Below are 24,576 nucleotides of genomic sequence, written 5' to 3'. Positions count from 1 at the left end.
ATAGAAGATTGAAGAACAACATCATAGCCTACAATAACAAATACAACAAGCTAAACATGGTAGAAAGGTTGTCGAGGTGTTGCCACATCCCATCCCTATAAATACCGAAAACACGTCGAACCACGTCGAACCATCTTTTTGAGCATACTTCCACTAGACAATGACCAAAATGATTAAGAGACACCAAGAGAACTAACATAGACAAGGGATCTAGATCAACGCCTACAAGAAGGTGACAACACCTGAAGCCGTGTCGCCCCAAGGGAGCAACGCCATGGCTGAAGGGACATGAGTCATAACCAAGACTTACAAATTCAGTGGTAGAACTTGGGAGGATGTTTGCGGGGCTGCCAATTAATCCATGACAATCGTGTAAGGTTTATAATGGTAGCCCCATCGTGTATTGAGGACAGGAGGCTACCCATTGATGTCAAATGGTACAAATCATTGTCCTACGACTTTGTACCGAGGCCCGGAGACTACTATCCAATATCAACCAATACAGATCATGGTCCCGTGACTTTCTGCCATCAGATATTACGTCTACTTTATGCTAGAAACATCAATTTAATACCATAGGGTGTCCATGTCTACTATACACTTGTTTGACCGCCGCCTCGTGCTCGAGTTTTCGAAAACCATTCGCGATTCTAACTTCAAGCATATCATATTCAACTTGCGACTGTCAGACCACAGCGGCGGTTTAGAGTTTTCAGAAGAAGGAGAGTTAAAACCCTCTTCCTTGTTGTAAGTGTGATCGGGTTTATCCCCTGCGAGTTGTAACAATAGTAGAGGGCCATTGCCCCCTCCCGACTCGAGAAAACAAATACTTAATAGTACCTTGTTAATATGCTTAAATTTTAAATATTGTCCAACTTTAGGTACAATTTACCGTCTTAGCCCACTCATCCTGCTTGACCCCTGCCCTAGGAACCGAAAGATAAAGAAGGCGAGGAAAGTACCGTTCTTCTATCCTAGTTCATACACATGGTACTTCCCTTGAGCATCCTCAGTTGGGTCAATAGTCAGACCATTGAGTGCTAGCCAACCTATAATGCCCCACTTGAATTTTCTAGTGTCGTTTGGTACCAGATTTTTTATATCCGCAAAATATACAAATGTTGATGCATTTTTATGGTGCTTTTCAAATGAAGCTCGTAGTTTAAATACCCGCTTTGGCCAACGACTAAAGTTTGCATGACTTTTGTGTGTGGCTCTTTCTAGGAAAACACTTGTAATCGGGCGACCGATCGCGCCGCGTGTGATCGGTGGCTCTCGCTCATGCTCACGTATCGCGCCCTCACGTCGCTTTCCAAAACCGTTCCATTTACTTTAATGCTTTCATGTTGCTCTATGACTACATTCTGCACCTAGTTTTTCCAGTCCCTGACCATCCGAGCCACCCACGCTGTTATTCTAGCCCGCTTCTCTCTCTCTTCTTACCATGCAATTCTCGCATGGGTTGGACCCACAGTTGTACTACAGTTAACTAACGATAGTTCATTATGTACTAGCGAGATTGGCTGCAAATGACATGTAGCTAGCAGGACCAAACCAAACCATGCGTAGCTAGCATTAGGGCAGTGCTGCAGGCAACGCTGAGACCATGAAAACGATCTGGCCTATGTCACCTGACGAAGCGCAAAAGACGGAAGAAACCAAATCAGACTCCTAAATTGTATCAACTCCGCCACTGTTGGTACTGCTTGCTTGTCCGAAAGAGCTCCCGTGGGTGAAGATGCAATCTATTCATGGGGGGCGGCTGCCCCCACCCCACTCTGTTATGCAAACTACTTCGTTGACTACCCTCAGAAAATTTGCAAAAATGAAAGGTTGCATTTCTCAGACGCACACTCTTCTAAACAATTAGTATAGTGCCATTTTGACATGTCGACAGTACTTACACGGCCCGAAGCTGAAGTTTGTACCAACTTGATCCGACACTTACGTTTCTCCAACAAAAGGAGATTTTAGTAAATAACCAAATATAACACTGGGGCTAGAGGAGTAACATATAAAAAATCCATATAAAAGTAAAAATTGTGCTGTAGCCTCTAGAGTACACTCAAAACACCAGGTTTATTCTACTAGCGATCTTCGTGTCACATTTTTCATCCTTTCGCAGCTGTTCCACCACTATAAATAGGTTTCATGTCCAGTCTACTGTGTTCAACGTTCAGCAAGCATTGCCCAGATGAATGATCTGCAGTTTCAGCATAATATTGTTTTAAAGCTACCGATCTCCATAATCAGAGTAAGATTCACAATACTTCCCACAGGAAAAACCGTTTCCATTTCACAACACCAGCTGCCACAACTGATCAGTTACACTAGCACAAATAAACAAAAGGCAGCTCCAGGATTTTCTTGGTCTATTCTACCACGTATATGAATCTACACTAGAGAGCATCTATGACCCTTCAGTTTGGATGGTCAGATCTTGTATTCCCAGATCCTCATACAATCCATGAACGTATTTGAGCACTGACTGATCATCACCGCCATTCTTCACCTATACACACAACCACCACTTCAAGATTCAGATGTTCCAGTATTACTATCAACAAGTTGGCTTAATTAACCGAGAAATATCATCTTACCTGAACTGAGAGGCAACCGACAGCATGGCCAGGTACAAGCTCCCAAAATCGACCCTGGGATAGCCCAGAGACATCCTCGTAAGCTGTAATCTGGAGAACAATAGCCATGTCAGATGTGTCATAACGCCGTCCAAGGTTCTGGAATTGCTGAAGTGAATGTCTACTAAAGTGTTTGTTTACCTGTCTGCCACACTTGATGAAGGCTGAAGGTGCTACATTGCCAGGTGCGATTTGCAACAGGATATTGCCAGTAGCTTTGAACAGAGGCAGAACAAGCATGAACACTGCGACCGAGACAATTCCCAGGCACAGCACCTCTGCATTCTCAACCCTAAAGTAGAAGCACACGATATAAGACAAGTGTTCAGACAAAAGCAATCATGGTAAACATAAAGAGCACACAAAAAACTCTCTAAAGGATCTATTTACCCCAATGACAGAAACCAAGAAGCTAGTATCAAGCCTGCACTGGGAGAGAGAGAGAGAGAGATACCAAATGTCAGTTCAAATAAATGGGTACCAAGACAAAGACACAAAGATATTTGATGGAAGGATGCATCACGCCCAGTTGTACATATGCTACCTCCGTACTGAATCTGCCAGAACATGCAAACAGATGGAGTGATGATTCATATCCTCTGCTTTCCTGTAAACTGAAAGTTAACAGACAATGATATGTCCATTGATCAGTCAATGTTTCAATTCTGGTACTACTAAAGAAGGAAAAATGTGTTCCCTGGTGTTTCTGGCAGAAGCAGTTACTTGCATACCTATGTTAACACGAGCATAGCTCCGAAAGAACCAAACACCAAGTAAATTGACGAAAAGGTTTGTGACAGCAGAGACAATGAGGTAATGCCTGCAATATATTTTTAAGAGAGAAAATATTAGGACAACAGACTGTTTAGATTGATAGGTCATGGCATTCACAGAAAAAGAAAAGATTGATAGGCCATGAGTGAAGAAAATTTGTGGATGACGCATGGAACTAAGGGATTGCCAAACAGTTGTCAGTTTGAGAACACAATTCAGTTATCCACAACTATGAACTGTACCAAGCTAATACGATCACACTAATACATACAATGACTGGATTCGCATGAATAACACGACCGATTTCACAATTTTTTCCTCCTAAGAAAGATGAGCACATCCGATAACCAACATAGGAAACAAATTGGGACAGAATGATCCACCGACATAAAAAAAGAATTGGTGCTTACTTGTGCTCAGATTCATCCTGCATAAACGAGTGCAGAGCTTCAACGGCCAAGGAGAAGGAGAGGAAGAGCAGGAACAGCTGTCTACCATATGGAGGTGGTCAAAATGTTAGCAATGCAAGAGCCAGTGAGGTGCTACCAAATTACTAGCACACACAACAACGAGAGGATATTAAAAGAAAACAAGGGCTGGATTTGACCGAGGTATATGTTATCATGTTTGCACTATACTCTTCCTAGTATCATCATTCAGTTTCAGATGGACTAGACAACAGAGGGCATGCAATTTGGACTTTGGGCAGGGTGCAGTAGGTCCGTTGAGAGAAAGATTGTTAAAAGAGGCACAGGTTGAGAAGGAAGCTTACGGCATTCGTGAAGGCAGCCAGGACCTCCAGTCTTTTATACCTGCAGCATGATCGAATGATGTATGAAATTAAACGAATTAATCTAGCTAGTGATCTGTAGCAAGGAGAAAGCAAGTGAGTAACCCACCCGTAGGTGTAGAGGGAATCTGGCTTGGTCCGGGAGGCGGCCATGGCGAACAGGGAGAAGCTGAGCAGGCCGCAGCCGAAGGTCAAATGGAAGGCATCGGACACGAGGCCGACGCGGCCCGTGAGGAGGCCGACGGCGAGCTCGACGGCGGAGTAGGCGGCGTTGAGGGCGAGGAGGAGCGCGAGGCGGCGCATGGGGCGGGTGGCGAGCCAGCGGAAGCGGAAGTCGGCGTTGGCCGGGGCGGCGGCGGCGTGGAGCGGGAAGGGCGAGTAGGGTACGGGCATGGAGATGGAGGAGTCGGAGCGCGCGAGGCCGGGGCGGGGCGAGGAGGCGGAGGAGAGGGAGAAGTGGCGGGAGTAGGCGAGGCGGCGGTCGCCGCTGCCGACGACGCCGTAGTTGGGGTTCCACGCCTTGGGGTCCCCCATGACTGCCGGAGACGAAACAGAGAAAGAACAGATCTCTGCTTCGGCTTTGCTTTGCTGGGTATGGAACTCGACTTGGACATGTTAGCAAAGGCCCACCAGCAGCCATGATTCTACTCATCTCGGTTTTTTTTTATCAATATCTCTACCTACTATATATATATACTAATAAAGGAGCTAACGTTTCCTTGGTTTCGTCTGTACCTGTTTCTGTCGTCCGCCTGGTTCGTTCGTCCACCCGTTCGGTAAATTTCGCGTCGTTAGCAGCTCACCATATCGTATTAGGTCTGGTCTCCCGGCCCTCGTTAAAAAAGGAGTCAGGAAGAAAAGTATATATAAACACTCTGTTGATACACCGCTCGATCATCAGCGTATTCATCGAATTTAGCTAATCGCGATCCGATCAAGGCGCTGCCGATCGACTTTGGAAGTTCTGGAGAGGGCAGGACACGGCTAGGTTTCGTGGCTGATCGTCGGCGTTCTGCCGATCTTGAGATGAGATGCCGTCGCACCTCCCCACGTCGGCGTACTTCTTCATCTGTCGAGGACGTCGAGTGCGCCGGCATGAGCCTCCACGCAGTTTGACGTAGAGACTGGAGGAGGTGGGTTCCACCACGGCGGCGCCGCTTTTCTCCAAGACTTCCTGGCAGAGAAGGCGGCCGAGGTGATGCACATGGCCTCCATTGCCGGCACCAATCGGGGGTGGCTGCTGTCACGGGATCGAGTCGGCGCCGCGCCTGCAGCCATGCCTAGCTAGCGAGCCGTCGAGGTCGCTGTCTTCGTGGATCGACATCACCTTCGCCCTGTGATTTTGGCGGAGATCACTCGGAAGCGTGGTGCAGGTGTAAGACGATTTGCTGGTTCGTATTGTATATCGCTGTAGTCTGTAGAGCGCTTCAAATTTCTAATGATCGATCACGTCAAAGCACTAGCTGTGTGAAGCGGCTCCACGGACTGCGTTCGATCGAGAGCCTCGACCGTGGATTGCTCGAGGTTCTCAAAGAGGCAATCAGGCAAGAATCAACTCCACGGGCTGATCAAAGTAATAGACCAGATGCAGCGTCTGCTTGACTGTCCAATGCACAAAACTGGTTGCTTTACGTATAGCGTACTAATCGGTTGCTCTGCAAACATTGGGAGCTTCCTCGTGAATTAGCCTTGCGCTACGCCGGCCGTCACTTGATGAGGCTGGATACGAGCCAGCTCGGGCTGGGCTCGAGCCGAGCCAGTCTTTAGCTCGCTGCAAAACAGCTCGGCTCGGGCTGGCTCGTTTCTCCCACGAGCTGGAAAAGTGAGCTCGGCTCGAGCTTTACCAAAACTCGAGCTGGCTCGGGCTGGCTCGCGAGCCAAGCATCATTGGACACTGCCAGGTGGGCCCTTGGTTGCAGCACGGATGAAGATGATGGAATCCTTGATGCGCTGATGACCAAGCAAATTGGGGGAAGCGTGGGCAGCGGTGGAGGCCGGCGTCGCGTGGGCAGGAGCGGCGGAGGCCGGCGTCGCGTGGGCAGGAGCGACGGAGGCCAGCGTCGCGTGGGCAGCGGCGGCCGGCAGGCGTCGCGTGGGCAGGAGCGGCGGAGGCCGGCGTCGCGTGGGCAAGGGCGGCGACATCGCATGGGCAGCGGCGGCGGCAGGCATCGCCTGGGAGAGATCGGAGAGCGAGAGGACTGGTCGTGTCCTACCTTTTCGTATGGATCAGATAATATGCCACAATCAACACCCCATCTTACTTTCTTTACTCGGGAAAAAAAACATCACGAGCTAACGGGCTGGCTCGGGCCGAGCCGGGCGAGCTTTTAGCCCGCTACGGGCCAGAAAAGTAGGCTCGACTCGGGCTGCATCTAACACGGGCCGAGCCCAAAACGAGCCGAGCCAGGAAAAGCTCGGCCCGAACGTCCAGCACTTACTTGCTCCTGGTACTCACCTCAGTCGCGGAGGACACATTGTCCACAACACTGCTAAATCACCTGTTAATACTTGATGCTTCTATAATTTACCTTCAAATCTAATTGGATTGCATATGGCCTGATCTCAGAGTTTACACCGATGGTAAAGGCAAACATCACATCTTTGCAGATATGAGCTCAAAACATATACTATGCATTTGGATTCTGCAGTCTGCAAGAAATCATATATAGACGGGATGGACAAAATTTTAAATCGGCAGTTAATTTCTTCATTGTCATTGGACAAGCTAGCTGGTAGTGGTGGATGTCTCTGCCTGCTTAACCTTGAGGGATGCGCTGGCCCGGCTTAAAGAATCTGAATTTGCTGCAGCCCCCTATGCAGTCGAGTTAGAGACTGTGCTGCTTCTTCATGTAAAGAACTGAATATATTTCTGAATGTATTAGTTACGTCAAAAATACAAGTTTCAGGTATGCCTCCCAACAAAATGTTGCTTTCCTTCTTACAACCCGTATGCAGTTATTTTTTGTACATATTGTGATCATTGTTCTTTTGAAGAGTAAATTCTTACCCTGTGGATAATTATTTATTGGCTAGCTCAATTATATGTTGCTTTCTGGTTAGATGTGCCATTTTCTCAATCATGTTTATTGATATAATTGTTTTGAACTCTAGATAAAACTGTAATAGTGCTGCTCCTCTGAGCTCAATTCCTTGATTTTTTAAGCATCGACCTTTGTTCGGGTAGATCACCATCGTAACAAGTGGAGTAGTAGAATTAAATTGTGGAGATGGAACATGTACCAAGTTTAAATTAAAATATGGGCGGTGCCTTACAAGTTCCGCGGTATTATAAGTCGATAAAGCGGCGATCTCGTAGACTCATCTTCTCCGGATTAACCATGTCTATAATGAATAGGAAAAAAAAAACGTGATCACCTTCATCGATGGTGGATTGGTGGAACATATGAAAAGTGTAGTCATAAATGATTCGCTCGAGTGTTTGTATTTTTCGTTTCCTGGTGCAACGCACGGGCATTTTTCCTAGACTCTACCTAATAATAAAGGGAGAACCGTTTCCGCGGTTTGGTCCGTTTAGTTTCCGTTGTCCGTTCCTGGTGTTTTGCTTCGTCCGTTGAGCGTGAGAACGTATCGTTTTTTTTCGTACGAGCTCTGGTCTCCGTTCTGGGTTCGGGAAAGAGTTCGGATGGCGGCCAAGCCATCAGCAACATATGAGCCAAAAACTGATCCGACTATCAATCCACGTAAGTGCAGAGTCATCGGCCACCTCCTCGGACTATGGAGCTCCACGCCGGCCAGCAGCGACGAACGACGGCTCCGTCATTGGCAGGACCGCAGGAGCAACGGAACAGCTCGCCGTGGACCCCCTGCTCCCGAAATCCTGGACGTCCGGCGGCCAAGCCCCATCCCCGATCGATGCCTTGGTTTTGCCCGCCCGGACTAGCTCGCCGCGCGCCCGACGGAGCTCCGGCCACTCCTTGCTTTGCTACTGACGCCGCCGCGAGCTTCACCATTGATGCCACCATGCGGACGAGCGGCTGTGGGAGTAGGCGGACGACGTCAACCATGGGAAACTCACGAGAACATCGTCTCCGGTGGCTGCCCAGGCGGACTACGTCCGCGCGGCTTACGCCGATCCAAGGAGGGCAAGGCGCAAGAAGCAGCCAAGTCCCTGGCCAAGGATAGAAGTGGCCACGATTGCAAACTGGAAAACCCATACCAAATCAGCATTGGTGGTGCTGTCACGGTAAACACAAGAGTGCGGTGGCGATTAGCTGATGTGGTGGTGGCAACCGTGCCATATGTTTCTTTGGTTTTCTATCTGCGTCCGACTTTGGTCTGTGCATTAGCTACACAACTTGACCTGGTTGTGCTGCACTAGCAGCACCAGCGGTGACCTGCATATCGAGTTTTCTGCGGTGGTTGAAGCTGACGTAGAAGCAGGACATAAGACATTCAGATAGACTAAGAGAGCAAATAATATAGAGATAAATTGATTTCCTATGAGGTGTGAGAAGATAGGAAAGAAGATGTGGTGCAGAAAAGAAGATGAACGGATTGATTCCATCCAGCAGCTATTAACTGCAATGGACACTTTGGGTTCTTGTGTAAGTATGATATTGTTAGAAAGCGCACCCACCTAACCTGGGATTTGGATCTTTAGTAACAGTTTTATTAAGCCGACATATAGTTCAAACTTTAACATAAATTTGATCAAAAAACATTATATATGTCATGAAAATTATAATATCAGATCCGTGTTTAAAAACCTATCCATTAGTATATCTTTATGACATGTAATTTATATTTGTTGACCAAATAGTAAAATTTTTATGACATATAGTTTATAGTTGTTGACCAAATTTATAATAAAATTTTAAATTATGTGGCGTCTGTATAATTGACAGGGGAGGACATGCAAATATTTACACCGAAAAGTATATTTAGTGTTTAAAAGGTGAGAAATTCAGTCTACATAAAAGAATTATACCTGACTTAGATGTCACAAATTTATCTATATTTATATGTATTTATACACCAAAACAAGTATACATAAATTTGTGACAATTAACTCGGGAAAAAAGTAGGAAAAACGACATAAAAAATCTAAGTCGTTACCAAAGATGAAAGTGTTCAAGCTACATTAATTATGCACAAGTGATATTATAAATTCTGGAAGAATTAGAGGTATGAGTTTTCACTAGCCACATTTCTCTCCCGATGCAACGCACGGGCAAATTTCCTAGTCTCTTATAAAGTAAAATCTTATTATCGAATCATTTAATTTGTCTATCTAAGCATGCAGCCTATCCACGTCACTCCATATTGAGAGCCATCCGATTTCGATAATCTGTCCGTCCAATTTCCTTGCCTCAGTTGTCAGGTGCATGTGGTCCCACCTGCACATTTTCTCAGCATATCTCCCCTGGTGGACGGAAGCAAGCGAGCAGTCACATCCTCTGGGCTTCAAATCGACTTCTCTTCTTCTTCGAAGTAATCACACGACTCTTTTCTATAAATCCAACCGCTGCCGACTCTCCTATCCTCTCTATCCACTCAACCAAAGAATCTCTTCCGCCTCCAACATCAACATCCTGCCAATTAGAGATCACGGCCGGTGACGCCTTTGTGTTGCATGCCCATGCACCAGCGAGGCACGGCTGCCAGGCCAGTCACTATTCGATCCCGGCCGGCCACTAACTCTTACCAGTCTTACTCGCGCATATGCGACTATTCCTCTTCTTCCCGGGCATATCCCAACCGCCTTGACGATTGATTTATCTTCTTGGAGGACGTAGGTCATCGATGCACAAGTCTGATTAATGGGCATCTCCCACGACATGTGGCTGCCGACATCTCCAATGACCAGTGGTAGCTGGTCAAAATTGATATGGCATCTGCATGCCACCTAACATGTATGCCAAGTTTTTGGTGAATAAGTCTGATTTGATTGAAGATGTATTCCTGATTTGCCAGCAAATCCGGAATTATCAGGTATCATTCCTTCTCTTTACATGTAAAAATTCTAATTTCTTTGTCTGTTATATTTTGAAAGCCTGCGTCATTGCTCTAAAAGAACCATTCCTTTATGTTAGGCATCGAAAAACAGGGATCAGTATCAGGATGTTCCATGATTCTGTAAAAAGGAAAAAAAACATTTAAGAGAAAAAGAGGCCACCATACTATTTTTCTATAGATAGATATTTTTGATGGTATGTTGGATGTGTTATCTGAAGACTCGCCGGTCAGGTTATTATTTGTTTCTTCTTTTTTGTATTTTCTGTCAACTAACATATCTTTTGGCAGGAAGTGTTTTTTTTCCTCATACACACGCTCCAATACATTTAGGCATGCAACAGCTAGGTGCATGTTAATCTGGCCACGAGGATCTAATGTTATCCGGAGTACTATATGCTAATAGTGATCACTGTCAATTTGGTATAGTTTGCACATCTATTGTAAGCTTAATCTGTAGCTTTGGTAAGCAAATGCTCGATTTTATACCAATATGACTAATTTTATCCTAACACCCTCTCTTAAATGTTCTATAGTTGGCGTTATCGTTTTCTTTGCTCAGTTTTTCATGTCATAGCCTCATACCGTAGGTGCTTTTCTTTAATCTTTATAAATAATTTTTTACATGATTTGTTTTCCAGCTAGGTGGAACAACTACATGTTACCATATATTACCCGATTTAATATGTAGTCCTCTTACGTATGTAAATAGTGGGTCTTGATAAAGTGCTTATTATTTACCGACTTACTTGATCTAGACCATCACGGTTTTGGTCGAACTCCCAAAGACCCGGTGATGAAGAGTTGAATGCCTCTACTAATGTAAATCACATTCTATATTTCCTGTTGTAGGCAACCTTTTCTAGAAAAAAATGCACCATGAATACCCGCCGCAACGCGCGGGTTATCTTCTACTACCTCCGTTTCAAGGAATAAGGCGTCCTCGTTTTACGAGCTTTTTGTTTGACCAAGAATTATTTTAAATAGATAAAAAATTGTTTGTATGAAATTAACATCATTAAAAAATGCTTTTCAGTACGAATCCAACGATATTATATACATATAATATAATCAAGATTTTGTTGCTCAACTTTTATGGTCAAAGTTCGTCTTAAAATACGCGTGCGCCTTATTCCTTGAAACGGAGGTAGTAGTTTCTATAAAAAAAAACAGAGCATCTCTAGTAAATTTTCAAAAATTTGAATCCCTAAAGGTGTTTTAGGGAGAGGAGAGGGATGATTTAAATGTCGTCATCTTGATTCCCTAAATTGCCCCCCCCCCCCCTAAACTTTTTTGTGTGTGTACATCTTGCATACAACGAAGTGTACACATAATTTCAAGTTGAACATCCATTTTCAAACAACATACTTCATGAAACAACATAGTTCTCTTCTCACATGGCATCCAAAGCAATCATATAAACCTTGTGGACAAAGTGCAGAGTTTGGTAAAAACAGAAAGCGTAGATCATATGTTTTGTTGTTTACTAAATTATTACTTCCATTTTCATTGTATTGTACATAATTGCCACTGTTTTTTTGGTAATTTTGATTATGCATCTATATCTGCTCTAGTTCACCTAATGGTTCCGGTCTTGAGGGAGAGAGGTGGCTTTGTGGCTCACAACCATCAAATCACAGTCACCAAACCAACACTCAGCGCTCCATGTTGACTCCATATTTAGCGGTAAAGTATTGTCCCCCATTAGTTCATCTAATCGTCTTTTATCTACTGCCGCTAACCCGATTGCTCCCGTAAATACCCCCCTAGCACCTTCCTCTACTCTCCACCGCTTGCATGATTTCGTATATTTTACTGGGAAGTAGGCTTCTTTTAATAACTATTTAATCTTGAAAATGTTTGTTAACACATAGTATATATTTTTCACTGCTTCGGGCCAGGCTAGGCTTGGCCTAGCTTTTCCATGCCGGGCTTTATTAAGCTAGGAATGCCGAGATTTAGTCACGATCACCAGCAAACCCGAGAAAGAGCAGTCCTGAAATACTGGCATCAACAAGGGATGTAACCTAGGCAAGAGAATCCACCAATTTTTGCGCATGCAAGCTTATGCCACATGACACATATGCATAATTTGGCATGAAAAATTTTATTTATTTGCGTAACTTCTCCAAATCCAGCTAATGACTCCTACCTTGGATGCTCTGAGGCTGATCCGTGACTGAATTTGTTTGTGAAAAATTGTATGTTGTTCATTTCTGTGCGAATCGACTATTGGCAAATTAGAAAACAACTGTTGAAAAATATGGTAGTGAAAAACCTAGTTGTAATAAAATACAGTACAGTAAAATTGCAAAACTCCGGTAGTTTATTCTTGCAAATTGACGACTAGGGGAACCTCGAGAGCGAAGACCATTATCCTGAAAGTACAAGACTGATGATAAATGTAGAAGAACGAAAGCAAACTAAACCTTATGAAAAAGCGTTGTTGATGAATGTAGAAAAGCAGGGAATTCAGAGTCGAGTACGCTGCACCGCCCAGACCCTTCCCATGGTTTCCAGAGGTGGTCGTGCCAATGTTAGCTCATGCCGGACAGCAGGGCCATTAATAGTCACACCCTTTGTTAATAGTATGCAGTACATTATTTCCTTGTGCAGATCAATATACAGTTTTTTATGTGGCAGATCAATATACAGTTTAAACCGTGCAAAAATTGCAGATGTGTTTGGTTTGGATAGATTTTTTCACCACGACTTTTTTTAGTTTTGTATCTTCTGAACCGTGTTCCCAACTTGTTCTCATTGTTCAGAAAGGAAACTGAACGTCATGCAGTTTAGTACTTTGGTTAGTGAAATATGCAAACTATGTCATGAAAAGCAATATACATACACCACGTTGCTCATGCTCCTGTATATCTGGGTCTGTCAAGTAGCATTCTCCAAATTTTGTTTTTTATGTATATGAGATAAAACGTGACTAATTTTTGGTCCTTGACTTGTACCATTTCACTTAAACTCTTTGGTAAACATATTTACTCATATGGTATTCTCTTAGCAGAACAACATGCTTCAATATTTGAAACCCGACTATACCTACTCCTATCATAAACTTTTTTTAAAACAGTACCAATTTGTTTATTGTTTCTTGCTCTTACACACTATTTAACTAAAATATATAGAGCTCTTTTACGGTGATTGGCACGGAACCGGAGTTCCGTCCGGGTTCCGTCTATTTCAATTTTTCTTAACCGTTGATTAAATCAGTCATAATCTTGGTGTAATCTTTATAATACTTTAACCATTCTGAGCGTACGTTGGAGCGGTCAAAATTGATCGTGGCCATCATCAATTCATCAAAATAGAAAAAAGAGACGCTAGTAAAAATAGGTCATCGACCATCCTTGTATCCTCTCGCCGTGGCCTTCCTCCTATGAGCGCCAGCGCCGCCACCGCCGCCGCCCAGTCCATCCTTGTATCCCAGGTCAGCCCCTACCTGACGAGCGCGGCCCCCTTCTCATCAGCGAGATCCCGTCTGCCGCACAGCTAGGTCTAACAATGTCCCCTCCTCATCAGCGTGATCCCCGGCCAAGCTCGCCCGGATGGCCACGCCTCCCAGGACGTCACTCCACGACCTCCGCTCAGTCCTCTCCATCTTTGTTCGCCGTGCGTCAAGTCTCATGATTCCCCACCGCGATTGCTCCCCAGCGCCCTCTTCCCCGTCTGCACTGCTCCGCCACCGCGGGGCCGCGGGGGACGTCCGCTCGTCTTCCAGCTCGTCCCAGAGCTCTACGCCGCCTCAGGGGCCTGCTTCCTCGACCTCTAGGCCCCTGCACCTCAGCGTCTGTGGACCTCCCCTATCGTCACCAACGGGAAGCAGCTCCGCCCGTGTTGGTCTTGCCGCACGTGGTCAACCGAGCCGCTGCAGCCAAGCCACAATTTCAGTCCTCTGAATCAATCTAACAAAGAATTATTTCAGTATCAGCTGCAGCAATATAAAGGTGTTGTACCCAACTTTGTTTCTGGAGATTTTCCTGTTTTACATTACAATGGGTTTTTTTTAGAATGACATTACAATGCTGCTATTGATATCATTCAGTCTGTAAAAATTATATTTCTGTGGTTCTTGCTTTTGTGGGATCTCACTGTCAAAATTCTTTCAGTATTAAGGGAAAATTATATGGAAAAGTGAAGAGCTTATGCTAATTTTTGTTGCTGGTAATGTAGATAAGGTTGGCGGTTATGACTGTAGAGACAAAGAAATTGTTTCAACTTTTATTATTCTGAAAATATGCTACTACATCCTATAGGGCTACCGAGGGTGAAGGGACTACAAAACCTGGAAGGCTGAAAACATGATAATGAGGTCTATCAAAAAAGATGCCTAATAAATGCGTGAAAGTCTCTTTCTTGTCCAGTTTGTTTATACTACTTGACTAAAATAATATCATGGGATGCAACAATGTAAGCTGGCTCTAATATTTTGTGCTCTCCTTGTCTACTTTCCATTGGTGTGGCTGGCCATAGTTGCATACCTAATGCAGATGCAACAGGGTAAATGGTTTAGTGCATAATATTATGCTAAATTTTAGATTTTGAACCAGATTGCCAAGAGTTGGCTTTTATTTGATTTGGTGGCCATCTATATCTCATACATCTTGATTCTCAGTTTTTTTTGTGATCCAGCTTAGTGAATAACAGATAGCTTAGTGAGCTACTTCATCTACTTCAGCAAGTAGAATCTCTCCAGGTTTTGGTAAGGCCGAAGGTTCAGAATAAGGAATTTAATCTATCCATAAGTAAGCTTCACCAGAAGTGTTGTCTATTCAGTCTCTGAAGCCTCTCTACACAGTGATGTATTTAGTAGTTTCCACATTAAAGTTGTATCTTACTCTGTACAAAATGGTAGTGGCCAGGGTAAACTACTACTAGTATTGTTCCTCGCTAATGCAAAGGTGGGGTTTTTTTACCATCATACATTTCATTATGGTTATGTTCATGTTGGCTCAGAGATCCCCTTTTCAAAATGAAGGTTAATGTTCCATGGATGGATGGATACTCTGCAGTCTCGTGGTGGTCAACATTTGATGGTGCCCTGGAGGCTGGAGCAGCTGCAGCTCCTCTTCAGCACAACAGGGGCGCTCCTGCGCTATCATGATCAAAACTAATACAGGAAAGAGAAGCGTGCGTTGCGTCAAACTTGTGTAGGGACAGAAGAAGTATTTATCTTTCACATCTAGTATTGCAATCCTGGCTTGCGATTTATAATGCAACATTTAGAAATGGAGCCATGTCCCTGATTCTACAGTATGCAAATTCAGAAAAGATAAATGTGGTCCATAATTGTTGCTTCTGGTTCTCCTAGAAAACATTCATCTCGATGTCTGCTTTCTAAAACATCAGAGGTAGTTAGACCCTGGACGTTTTTTGGTGGTTGCTTTTATCGAACCAAAAGATCAGATCGGAAAATTAGATGCTACTGAGCTACTCCCTGGACGAGTCTCCATATATCTACATTTTGGCAACAGCAGTACCACAGAATGCGTGATGGTCGGTATGGTAGTTAGCTCGTTGGCATGACAACATGAATCAATCACCACTTTTATTATTCTTGCTAGCTGCAGGAACACTTCTCCTACTTTGTTCACTCAAGTGAAGAATATACAGGACACTGATATTTGGGTATAAATTTGAACTGAACTAAAGGAACCTGTGCAATACAGTTTTGCCGAGGCTTATCTGCAACCTGTACTACCAATGAACAAATAGTAGACAAAGGAGTAGGATATGAGCATAAAAGGTTCCAAGATATGTCATAAATTTTTTAAAAAACACATAATCTTTGTTCACGGCAAAGCACACTAGAAAACACATAATCATCCGAAGTAAATTTCACTGAGCAAATATTTTTTCCTGACTCTACCAAAGACACGTGTGGACTCGGTCATGACGATGAACTATCTTCCTCCTATCCACTCTGGGCAACATCGAGGTAGCCAAAGGGGCAACATCAGCATTCCACGCATCATCTTCGTACGGGCGTATCCTGGCCAAAAGAATAGAAATGTATTAAAGGGTTCAATTGACTCTGCACCTAATAAGGGTGAGCTGCTTCCAAGCTGCGAATGAAAGAATAAGGTCAAAATTACCTGTATCGGATTCAGTAGCAAGGTCAACTAAGAAGCTTTCTTGTAGGAGGCCAGAACATTCAGTGTTCCTTTCACTGCTGGGTCAATCAACTCCACCTTAAATTTAAGACATTGGTCAGAGTTGCTAGTAGTATTTTTTATAAGCAGCAACTTTCACCAATTGGATAGAGACAACCAGATACTAAAGGAACACAATATGCGCGTTGAGTCCCAGTAAAAATCTAGTTTTATTTCCTATTTGAATTAAGAATTGTAGTCTTGCAATGAGAAATCTCTGCATAAATAGCTTCCACATTTTAACCATATGAGAAATAACTGGCTGGAAGCTTTCTGCCTTTCTGGTGCTATCTCTTGATGCAAACAATGCCTACGTAATTGACAAGTGCACACTGAAAAAAATACTCTGAACTTACTGAAAACATTCTCTGAACCTGCTGAGCACCAAGACGACGGAGGAGGCCATCAGGATCTTCACCGAGGGCCTCAAACCTGTGAGGGTCATGCGGAAGATGGGCTCGTCCACCACCGACTCTGGGTCGGACGATGACGTAGAGCTCGACTCCTCCGAGGAGTCCACCGCGCGCGTCGGCAGTGGCACCGGCTGCCGCCGCCACGGGCACCCATCGAGATTCGACAGCGACATCACTTGATTTCCGCTCCTTCCTCGCCTAGCTCTGGTGGCCGACAGCCACCCAGGTCCCCCGCCGCCGCCGCTCCTCCCCTCGTCGGCCACGTCCGAACGACGCCGCCACTTCCCTATGTCGCTGCCCCCTCCCCTCCGTCGCGGACTCCATCTACCACAGCCGGCTGAGTGATGCAGCCCCAAAAGAACCCGGGGATCTCCGGGGAGAGACCACCATCTGAGAGAGTAAGGGCTCGTTTGGTTGTAATGGGCCCAAAACACAGGGAACTACATCCCCCACGTCAATTTCCCTGTGCGCTCGGGAATCACAGGTTTCCTCTCCGGTTCGGGAACGTCAAGGCTTGCCATTTGGACAGAACTGGCAGGGAACGGACGGGAATGGACTGGAACATTCGAAATTCGAAAATAAGGCCAAAAGAGTACGTTTTTTCACATGAAATTTGAAATTCAGGCATACAAATTAATACAGAAATATCAAGAAATACTTATAATTCGAAATACACAACATATTCAACCAATCTTTACATCTCCAGGCAGAATTAATTAAAAAGGTAGAAAGTCTTGCAACAAATCTTACAAAAAGAAACATCTTGCAACAATAATTAATACATGTCAATTATCTAAATTGCACCAAGCCAGATAGCATCAATCAAACTTGAGTTGCATAGAAGTTTTTAACATGAAATCGAAGAAAACAGTTCGCTGGGGACATGTCCATGAGCTTTTCTGCATGGCTTTCTTCTACTCCTCCTCTGGTGGATCATCCCTGTCTTCAAAATATATTGAAAACAAATAGTCAATAGAAGCCTCTGCTAAAATAATCCTCAAGCTAAATATGAAGCTATATATGGACAAACTACAGTTTTACAATTCATTTAGTTCCTGGTGGGCATGAGAGAGCCAGGCATATTTGGCATGTCACTAATCGTCTGAACATTCAGAAACAAATATAGTCTGAAGTGATATACATCTATATATTCTTTGTCGACAGAGAAATGTACGAACATATCCATGTGACAACACAACTGGTCATGAAGAGTTGTTAAACTACAGTTACATATAAGTGTAGGCATACAGTAAGCATGTGAACAAAAATCTAATCTACAAGTAAGCACCAACGATACAAAAATCTAATCTACAAGTAGTCATGTATGTAAACTGGAAAAGGTAACAATGCATGTCCTGAATCTATTTTGCAAGTTTAACTCCACGAAGTCGCATGGGAAGCAAAGTGAAAACCAACAGAGGACTGAATAGCAACCATACTAGCAATGATACAGAGGCTATGAACTAGCAGCCAATGTTTACCGGGTAAAGGTGCCAATATAGTACAGTACTACAATGAAATATAGTTGTAAGTAAATAAAGAGTGCACAGTGTGCCAATATAGTGCCGCTGCCAATGTTAAGCTCTGCCAACCAACAAGGAGTAAATAAGTATAAAAGACACATGATTTCAGTCAAAGCATAAAACACACCTAGCAAGTATTACTAGAGCTGCATATCAGCTCCAAGCAACATCATGTAAGATCAGATCAAAACAACAGCTAATATGATCTTAATGTGCAGCACAAACAAGTTTTAGAATTCGCACCTTATGCTTTCTCCATCGCCGAGATTTCTTCTTTCAACCAAAAAGTCCGAAGGATTGGGTCCTTTGTATTGAGAAAAATCTCTCGATTGAGCTGGCATTTGAAAAGCCGCAGCGCCTTTGACTTCTCTGCAATTGAAAGTTCCTCTTCCTCTATTGTTTCTAGTGCTGCCACACAACTTGCAATGGTGAACTGGTCTTTTTGCTTCGGTTCCTTCATTTCTTCGACAAATGTCTGACTTTGTTGCTTTTTAAAGTCCACGTAGTCTTCAAGTACTTGAGCTATCTGACTCTGTTTCCTTTTCTTCTTCACAGGCTCATCTACTTTCTGTCCAGAGCTAGCACTTGTTGTCGGTTCAGCCTCTTGACCATGCATATTAGACGACTGACCAGCATCATGAGTGGTAGAGAAGGGATTTACCATTCCATGTTGATTTGTAGACGAGTCGGTGGGCGAAACAACATCACTTGTAAGGTCCACACTAGGAATTGATAGAAAGTTCAGATCTCCTGTAGCAATACTACCTGCTCCATGCAAACTAGGTAAGCACAAGATAAACTAGATAAACACACGATAAACTAGAAAGTAATTATATTTTATAGAGTGGCACAAGAAACTATACCTTCATAGAGTGAAGCCAGTATAGGGAACAACAAAAATGGCTTTCCTTCATACCTCTTCACCCTTGGATAGTCCTATGAAAAAGCATGGTCAGCATCAATATGTTGCATAAAACAAAAGCTGCATTGGAATGCAATAATTTTTACCTTCTTCAGTTTTTCCCAGATTATTGGCTCGGCAATTATCATATTCAGCGAATCATCCCAGCCTGTACCACTCTGTTTTCGAGCATCTCGAACTGCTTTGTAATTTGCTTTCATGTCCTTTTCTTTCTCCTGGATCTGCTGCTTTGTGAACTGAGCAGATGGAAACTTGAGATTGAATTTTGATACGATGCTCTTCCACCCTTCTGCTACCCAACCATTCTGACCTCTGTAGACTGGAACATTGTGCTCTACTAGTAGCTCGGCTAAACCTCTCTCATAGGAATGGGACCAAGATGCTCTTGATGTTTCTTTTACCATAGCTACAATATTAAACCAGCAAATGATACAACATAGTCAAATAACACACAACTAATAACAATATGGTCTTGTATAACACAAACAAATAACACACAACTAACATCCAGAGGTTCAACAAGAGAATACAGCCAAAGGTTCGACAATAGAAAATAAATTACACATCTGAATACAGCCAAATGATCATGTCCAACTAATTGTTATAATCAGCCCACATCTGAAGCGCAATCTGATCTCTAAGATTATTTCCATTATTTAAGTCCGCTTGATGTTGGTGGTGGGCATCTTGGTGGTGGGCATCATCTCCCTCCGGAACGTCAACATATGTTTCTGGTGGAATAAGTGGTGGTTGGTGATCCAACCAGTCCTCATCTCCATTCTGACATCTAATGATGTTATGAAATACAATACATGCAGCATGGATCCTAATTTGAGATTCGATAGGATAATGATTGCCCACTTTCAAAAGAGGAAAGCGCTTCTTCAAAACTCCGATGGCCCTTTCAATATAGTTTCGAAGAAGTGCATGTCGGTGGTTGAAGAGTTCTTCTTTGTTAGCATAACCAGTTTCATTACGCCGACGCCTCCTAAATTCGCCGAGATGGTACCGGACTCCTGGATACGGGGCAAGAAAAGAGGATGTGTTTCCATAACCACCATCTACAAGATAGAACTTTCCAGCAGGCACCTCAAACCCCTTGCTGATAGCAGAACGAAGAACTCCCGCATCTGATGCAGACCCTTCCCACCCGCATGAAATGAATGTGAAGTTCAGATCAAAGTCACAGGCGACCATCATGTTTTGAGAAAGGGTTCCTTTTCTATTCCTATATGGTGCGGCTATTTCTTCAGCAATAGTTATGGGGATATGTGTTCCATCGATTGCCCCAATGCAATTCTGCATATTAAAAAACAGAAAACGTGGTATTTTAGAAAATAGTTGTGGACAAGTCTGAAAAGATTGATGAAGTAGATATATGTATAGTGGTTAACCTGAAAGTAAGGCCAGAACCGTGGGTTGGACATTATCTTTGGGTGAGGCTGGAGAGAAGTTGGAACCTTCACAAATCTCTGGACTAAAAGTGGAATCAAGTTGATAATTTCATTCAGCTTCCTATGGACTGTTTCAGCACTATGTTGAAACTTTTTTTGCAAATCTTGATTGGTAGCATTGTGGGAGATCATATACATGAACATTCCCAACTGCTCATCAACATCTACTCTTGTTGTGCCTTCCAATAGACGCTCTCTCTTAAGATAATCCGAGACAGCTCTGAAAATTTCAGGCTCCATCCGGAATTCAACCTTAGACCAACTCTCATGTCCTTCTAATATTTCCTTAACCAGCTGAGCACCGGATAAAGAAGATGTGTGGACTGGACGCTTTTCCTCATAGAGAGAAGAGTATAGAGCAGGAAGCAAAACTAAGAAGAGTTCATCGTCATCTTCCTCTTCTTGCAACATGAACTTCCTAATTCTATCCATTCTAGAATCCATCACTAGCAAGTCGACTGCAATGTATAAAAGCATGTAATAAAGCATTACACACTGTGTTAATAAAGCATGTAATAAATCATGCAATGTGGTTATCAAGTTAATTCTAAACCAGTGGCTGGTATAAAAGCATGTAATAAAGCATTAAAAACTACCATATTTTTTTCAGACATCAAATTCATAAAAGAAACTTTGGTATCTGGCTAAAAAGGTTAGAATGTACATTCCTTAACTGTTACCAGATCAGTGCAAATTCCATATGTAAATGCTAGTTGCATAAATCACGGTTTTCGCCAAAAATAATATTAATTATACCAAGCTACATGGCAAAAGAGCCACATTAATTCCAGTGCAAAGCAGTCAAACTAGCACTGTAGCAACAGCAAGTTGGTCTTTCCCCATGTAAAGAAACTGGCAAGCCTAGAGAGAGAGAGCTACAACTATCCAACCTTTGAAGAACTAGACAATGTAGGAGTATTTCCAGGTATAAATGCATAATTAATAATACAACTACTGCAGCAATAATTTTGATCTAAGAAAGGATCATAACTGTAACCACTGCAGAAAAAATCTAAACTAAAAGGCAATAACACTAGTAGTACTGCCTTGCACAGCTTGCAGCAGCTGGGTTGAGGAGTGCCTGCCCATGGTGGCCATTGCAGGCATGGAAACAACTACCCTTTCGAGAAGGACACGAAAATAAATAAGTACAAATATCACTAGATGAACCAAGTATTAAACTGAAACCAACAATAAGGGACAGAAACTGTATATTCATGACATCCAATATTAGTCATTGGCTAAGCTTAACATCAGTTCACCTTCACAGTATCAGTAGAAAATGGAAGGAGACAACATGTTGTCAAAAAAAAAGGAAATGCTGCATATTATTTACAGATACACACAATCTACACCAGGAGCGACACCATTAGCAGGCACCTGTTAAATTAGAGAATGCTACCAATCTACAACCTTTTTTCCCAGGGATAAAAAACTAAATTTACAGGAATGGTGCAAGTTTGTATACTGTTGAAAGGACATAGTGGATCATGTCAAAATAAAGTGGATCATGTACTCTGTTGCAACGTGGTACGTTTAGATATAGATATGGACAAGTACTAAATACTTTGCAAAGCAGATAATAATAGGTAGAGCTGAACTGTTTGAGACGAAATACTAGCTTGCTCTTTTGAGTTCTGTGAAGTGTGGTGGCGTGAGGTGCGTAGAATAGGAAAAGAATGAATGATTTATACCTGCAGTACTGAACCACGTTGAGCCGTTGGCCGAATAGATGGAGCAGCAGCCAGCACTAAGATGAAATCACCTCTGTACTTGTCGCCGCCCGCCGTCCCGTCCTTGCTCCCTCCGTGCCGTCCTTGCTTCCCCACAACAACTGCAAGATCGGGAGGAGTTAGTAATTAGCACGCCGGCCCTTCGTCGTCGGATCTGGGGAGAAAAACAAGTGGTAGGAGGAGAAGTAGGAGAGGGCAAACCTTCAGCAGGAGATTGAGCCGGCGACGAGGAAGGCGATCAGATCTTGGATGAGGAAAACAACCCGATCTGAGCTCTCTCCAGTTGCCGCCGGAGAAGATCTTGGAGAGGGGAGAGGGGAGATGCGAGAGAGGTAGAGGATCTCGTCCGGTTCGAGATCTCGTCCGGTCGCCGTCGAAGGAAGGAGCGTCGCCGGAGGAAGGAGCGCCGCCTCCCTGTCACGAGAGCCAGACGAGGAATGAGATCCACGACTCTCGACTCGCGGAATGGACGCCCAGGGAAAAGACGCGGAAGGGCCGGGCTTCCTCTCCTCGTGGGCTGCCAAACGGCGCGGTAAGTTGACCCGGGCCAATTCGGCCCGGGGTTTTCTGGGCCAGGGAAAGGACGGGGAAACCCCAGGGAATCGTTGTAACCAAACGAGGCCGGAAAGGACGGGGAAACCCCAGGGAATCGTTGTAACCAAACGAGGCCTAAGAGAGAGGATGATCTGAGAGGGAGAGACACGATGAATGGTGAAGGACGAGAAAGATGTTTCTCAACTGTGAGAGATATGATTAATTTGCTTGAGATATGTGCGTAAATGTCAACTGTTTGTTGCTTTAAGATTCGTGAATTCTCATCAGATGTTTCGGCCGCTCCAAAGGATGCTCGTTTTGTATGATGTTCGTAAAATGTATTAGAGGTTCCGGTCCCACTTTTATGGTTCCGTTAGTTTGGTTCCGTCTTTTTTCTACCGTTAGATCGGGGTGGTTGAACGGTTATTAAAAATGCCAATCACTCTAAAACTTGTAAAATATATATACCACAAGAAAAGTTTATTTTTTTTATCAAAACTTAATTTAAACTAGAAAAAATAGGAAACAAAAGCATGCCTATATTCACAATCATGAATCATGTAATTGCTTTTTAGGAATAAAAGGTATGTATGAACCCTAATTGTTCCTCAAAGAAACTTGAGGATCTTGCGGTGATTGCCATGTAGTAGAAGTAATTATATTTGTGGTAACAAAATCGTAGATTGCATACGATGTGTTCTTGTGGATTATGTGACGACACAAACCATGTCGTGTTGCTCCGTAGCAAGTAGCAACACATTTTAAATAATGTATTTACCGTCGCAACGCACAGATAATTTTCCTAGTTCTAATAGAAGTGCAAAACTCTGCTACTTTAATTTATTAACAGTTTTCCTAATAAACAGCTAGCTGTTTTGCAATTGGCAAACAGCCACTTTTTACACCGTAGGATTTGATCACCGATCTTGGAGCTGCTCTGTCCCCGTGGGGTCCTCGTGAGTTAAGTGCGTAGTTTCTTTTCTGGTTCTTTCTTTTCATTATCTGTCTAAAGCTCTTGACCTGTCTCTTCCGCTGTCTCTTCCTGCTTCTTTGTCCTGTGTCCGACAGAGGCAGAGGCATGGCAGAGAAATCCGCGCTGACATCACATCCTCCTTTGCTGGCTTCAGAGGGGAAGGTTGCTGTGGGGCCGCCGCGTCCTACTCGGACGGTGGCGGATGGGGTAGTTGCCGTGGTGATGCTGCGTCCTGCTCGGCCATCGTCGGATGGTGACACCGAATCCACCTCTGCTTCCCACGTCCTTCTCCGTCCAATGGGAAAGAGGTTGGAGTTTCGCGAGCACGAAAGACATGTGCACCGCCGGCGAGATTGGTATCTTTTGTCTCCCTTTTGTCCTCTGTCATGTCTTTATTTTTTGGCTTTTGAGGTATATGTGCTGATGCAGTGGTGGAGATGATGGGTTGGCTTCATCACAAGGCATGTGTTTGCTGTTTTTTTTTTTGTTGTTGCAGATTTCGTTGTTTGCAATAGTCTCTTGATGCACTTACACCATGTCTCTTAATCTGCGGAGACATAAACTCGTCGACATGAACTCTTTTAGAGGCGTTGTTTTGCGTTGCAGATTGAAGTGTTTTAGAGCAACACAAATTGTCTCTTGGTGTCAGTGTGTCCTTCAGTTCTGTCTATCAGTGGTACTAGTAGT

General features: G+C 43.7%; 2 protein-coding genes and 1 long non-coding RNA gene across 6 annotated transcripts; all 3 read right to left on the bottom strand.

Moving 5' to 3' along the window:
• Window positions 1-2,197: 2,197 nt before the first annotated feature.
• On the bottom strand, window positions 2,198-4,737 carry LOC124653337 (metal tolerance protein C2). The gene is made up of 9 exons (XM_047192405.1): window positions 4,313-4,737; window positions 4,186-4,225; window positions 3,824-3,900; window positions 3,371-3,459; window positions 3,184-3,253; window positions 3,030-3,068; window positions 2,781-2,931; window positions 2,601-2,690; window positions 2,198-2,512 (listed from the first exon to the last, which is right to left on the bottom strand). Exons 1-9 carry the CDS (start codon window positions 4,735-4,737, stop codon window positions 2,411-2,413), a joined length of 1,083 nt encoding a protein of 360 aa, XP_047048361.1. The 3' UTR covers window positions 2,198-2,410.
• Window positions 4,738-15,957: 11,220 nt separating this feature from the next.
• On the bottom strand, window positions 15,958-16,928 carry LOC124658473. The gene is made up of 3 exons (XR_006989206.1): window positions 16,694-16,928; window positions 16,281-16,376; window positions 15,958-16,177 (listed from the first exon to the last, which is right to left on the bottom strand). It is a non-coding gene; the product is annotated as an uncharacterized LOC124658473 (long non-coding RNA).
• Window positions 16,929-17,383: 455 nt separating this feature from the next.
• On the bottom strand, window positions 17,384-22,816 carry LOC124658145 (L10-interacting MYB domain-containing protein-like). Of its 4 annotated transcripts, none has more exons than XR_006989030.1 (6): window positions 22,584-22,816; window positions 22,344-22,483; window positions 19,282-19,601; window positions 19,137-19,209; window positions 18,517-19,052; window positions 17,384-17,693 (listed from the first exon to the last, which is right to left on the bottom strand). XR_006989030.1 is itself a non-coding variant. In XM_047196566.1 (6 exons), the coding sequence occupies exons 3-5, from the start codon at window positions 19,597-19,599 to the stop codon at window positions 18,518-18,520; spliced, it is 912 nt and encodes a 303-aa protein (XP_047052522.1). In that variant the 5' UTR covers window positions 19,600-19,601; window positions 22,344-22,483; window positions 22,584-22,816; the 3' UTR covers window positions 17,384-17,693; window position 18,517. The 4 variants fall into 4 exon arrangements, 2 of the variants coding, with proteins under 2 accessions (XP_047052522.1, XP_047052523.1); XM_047196566.1 differs by having other exon boundaries at window positions 18,517-19,038; XM_047196567.1 differs by having other exon boundaries at window positions 17,384-17,689; window positions 18,517-19,038.
• Between the last annotated feature and the right edge of the window lie 1,760 nt (window positions 22,817-24,576).

The sequence above is a fragment of the Lolium rigidum genome, chromosome 5, assembly GCF_022539505.1.
Source record: "Lolium rigidum isolate FL_2022 chromosome 5, APGP_CSIRO_Lrig_0.1, whole genome shotgun sequence".
Taxonomy (NCBI): Eukaryota; Viridiplantae; Streptophyta; class Magnoliopsida; order Poales; family Poaceae; genus Lolium; species Lolium rigidum.
The sequence above is the reverse complement of the archived record's forward strand: the minus strand, read 5'-3'. Positions and strand labels throughout refer to the sequence as shown.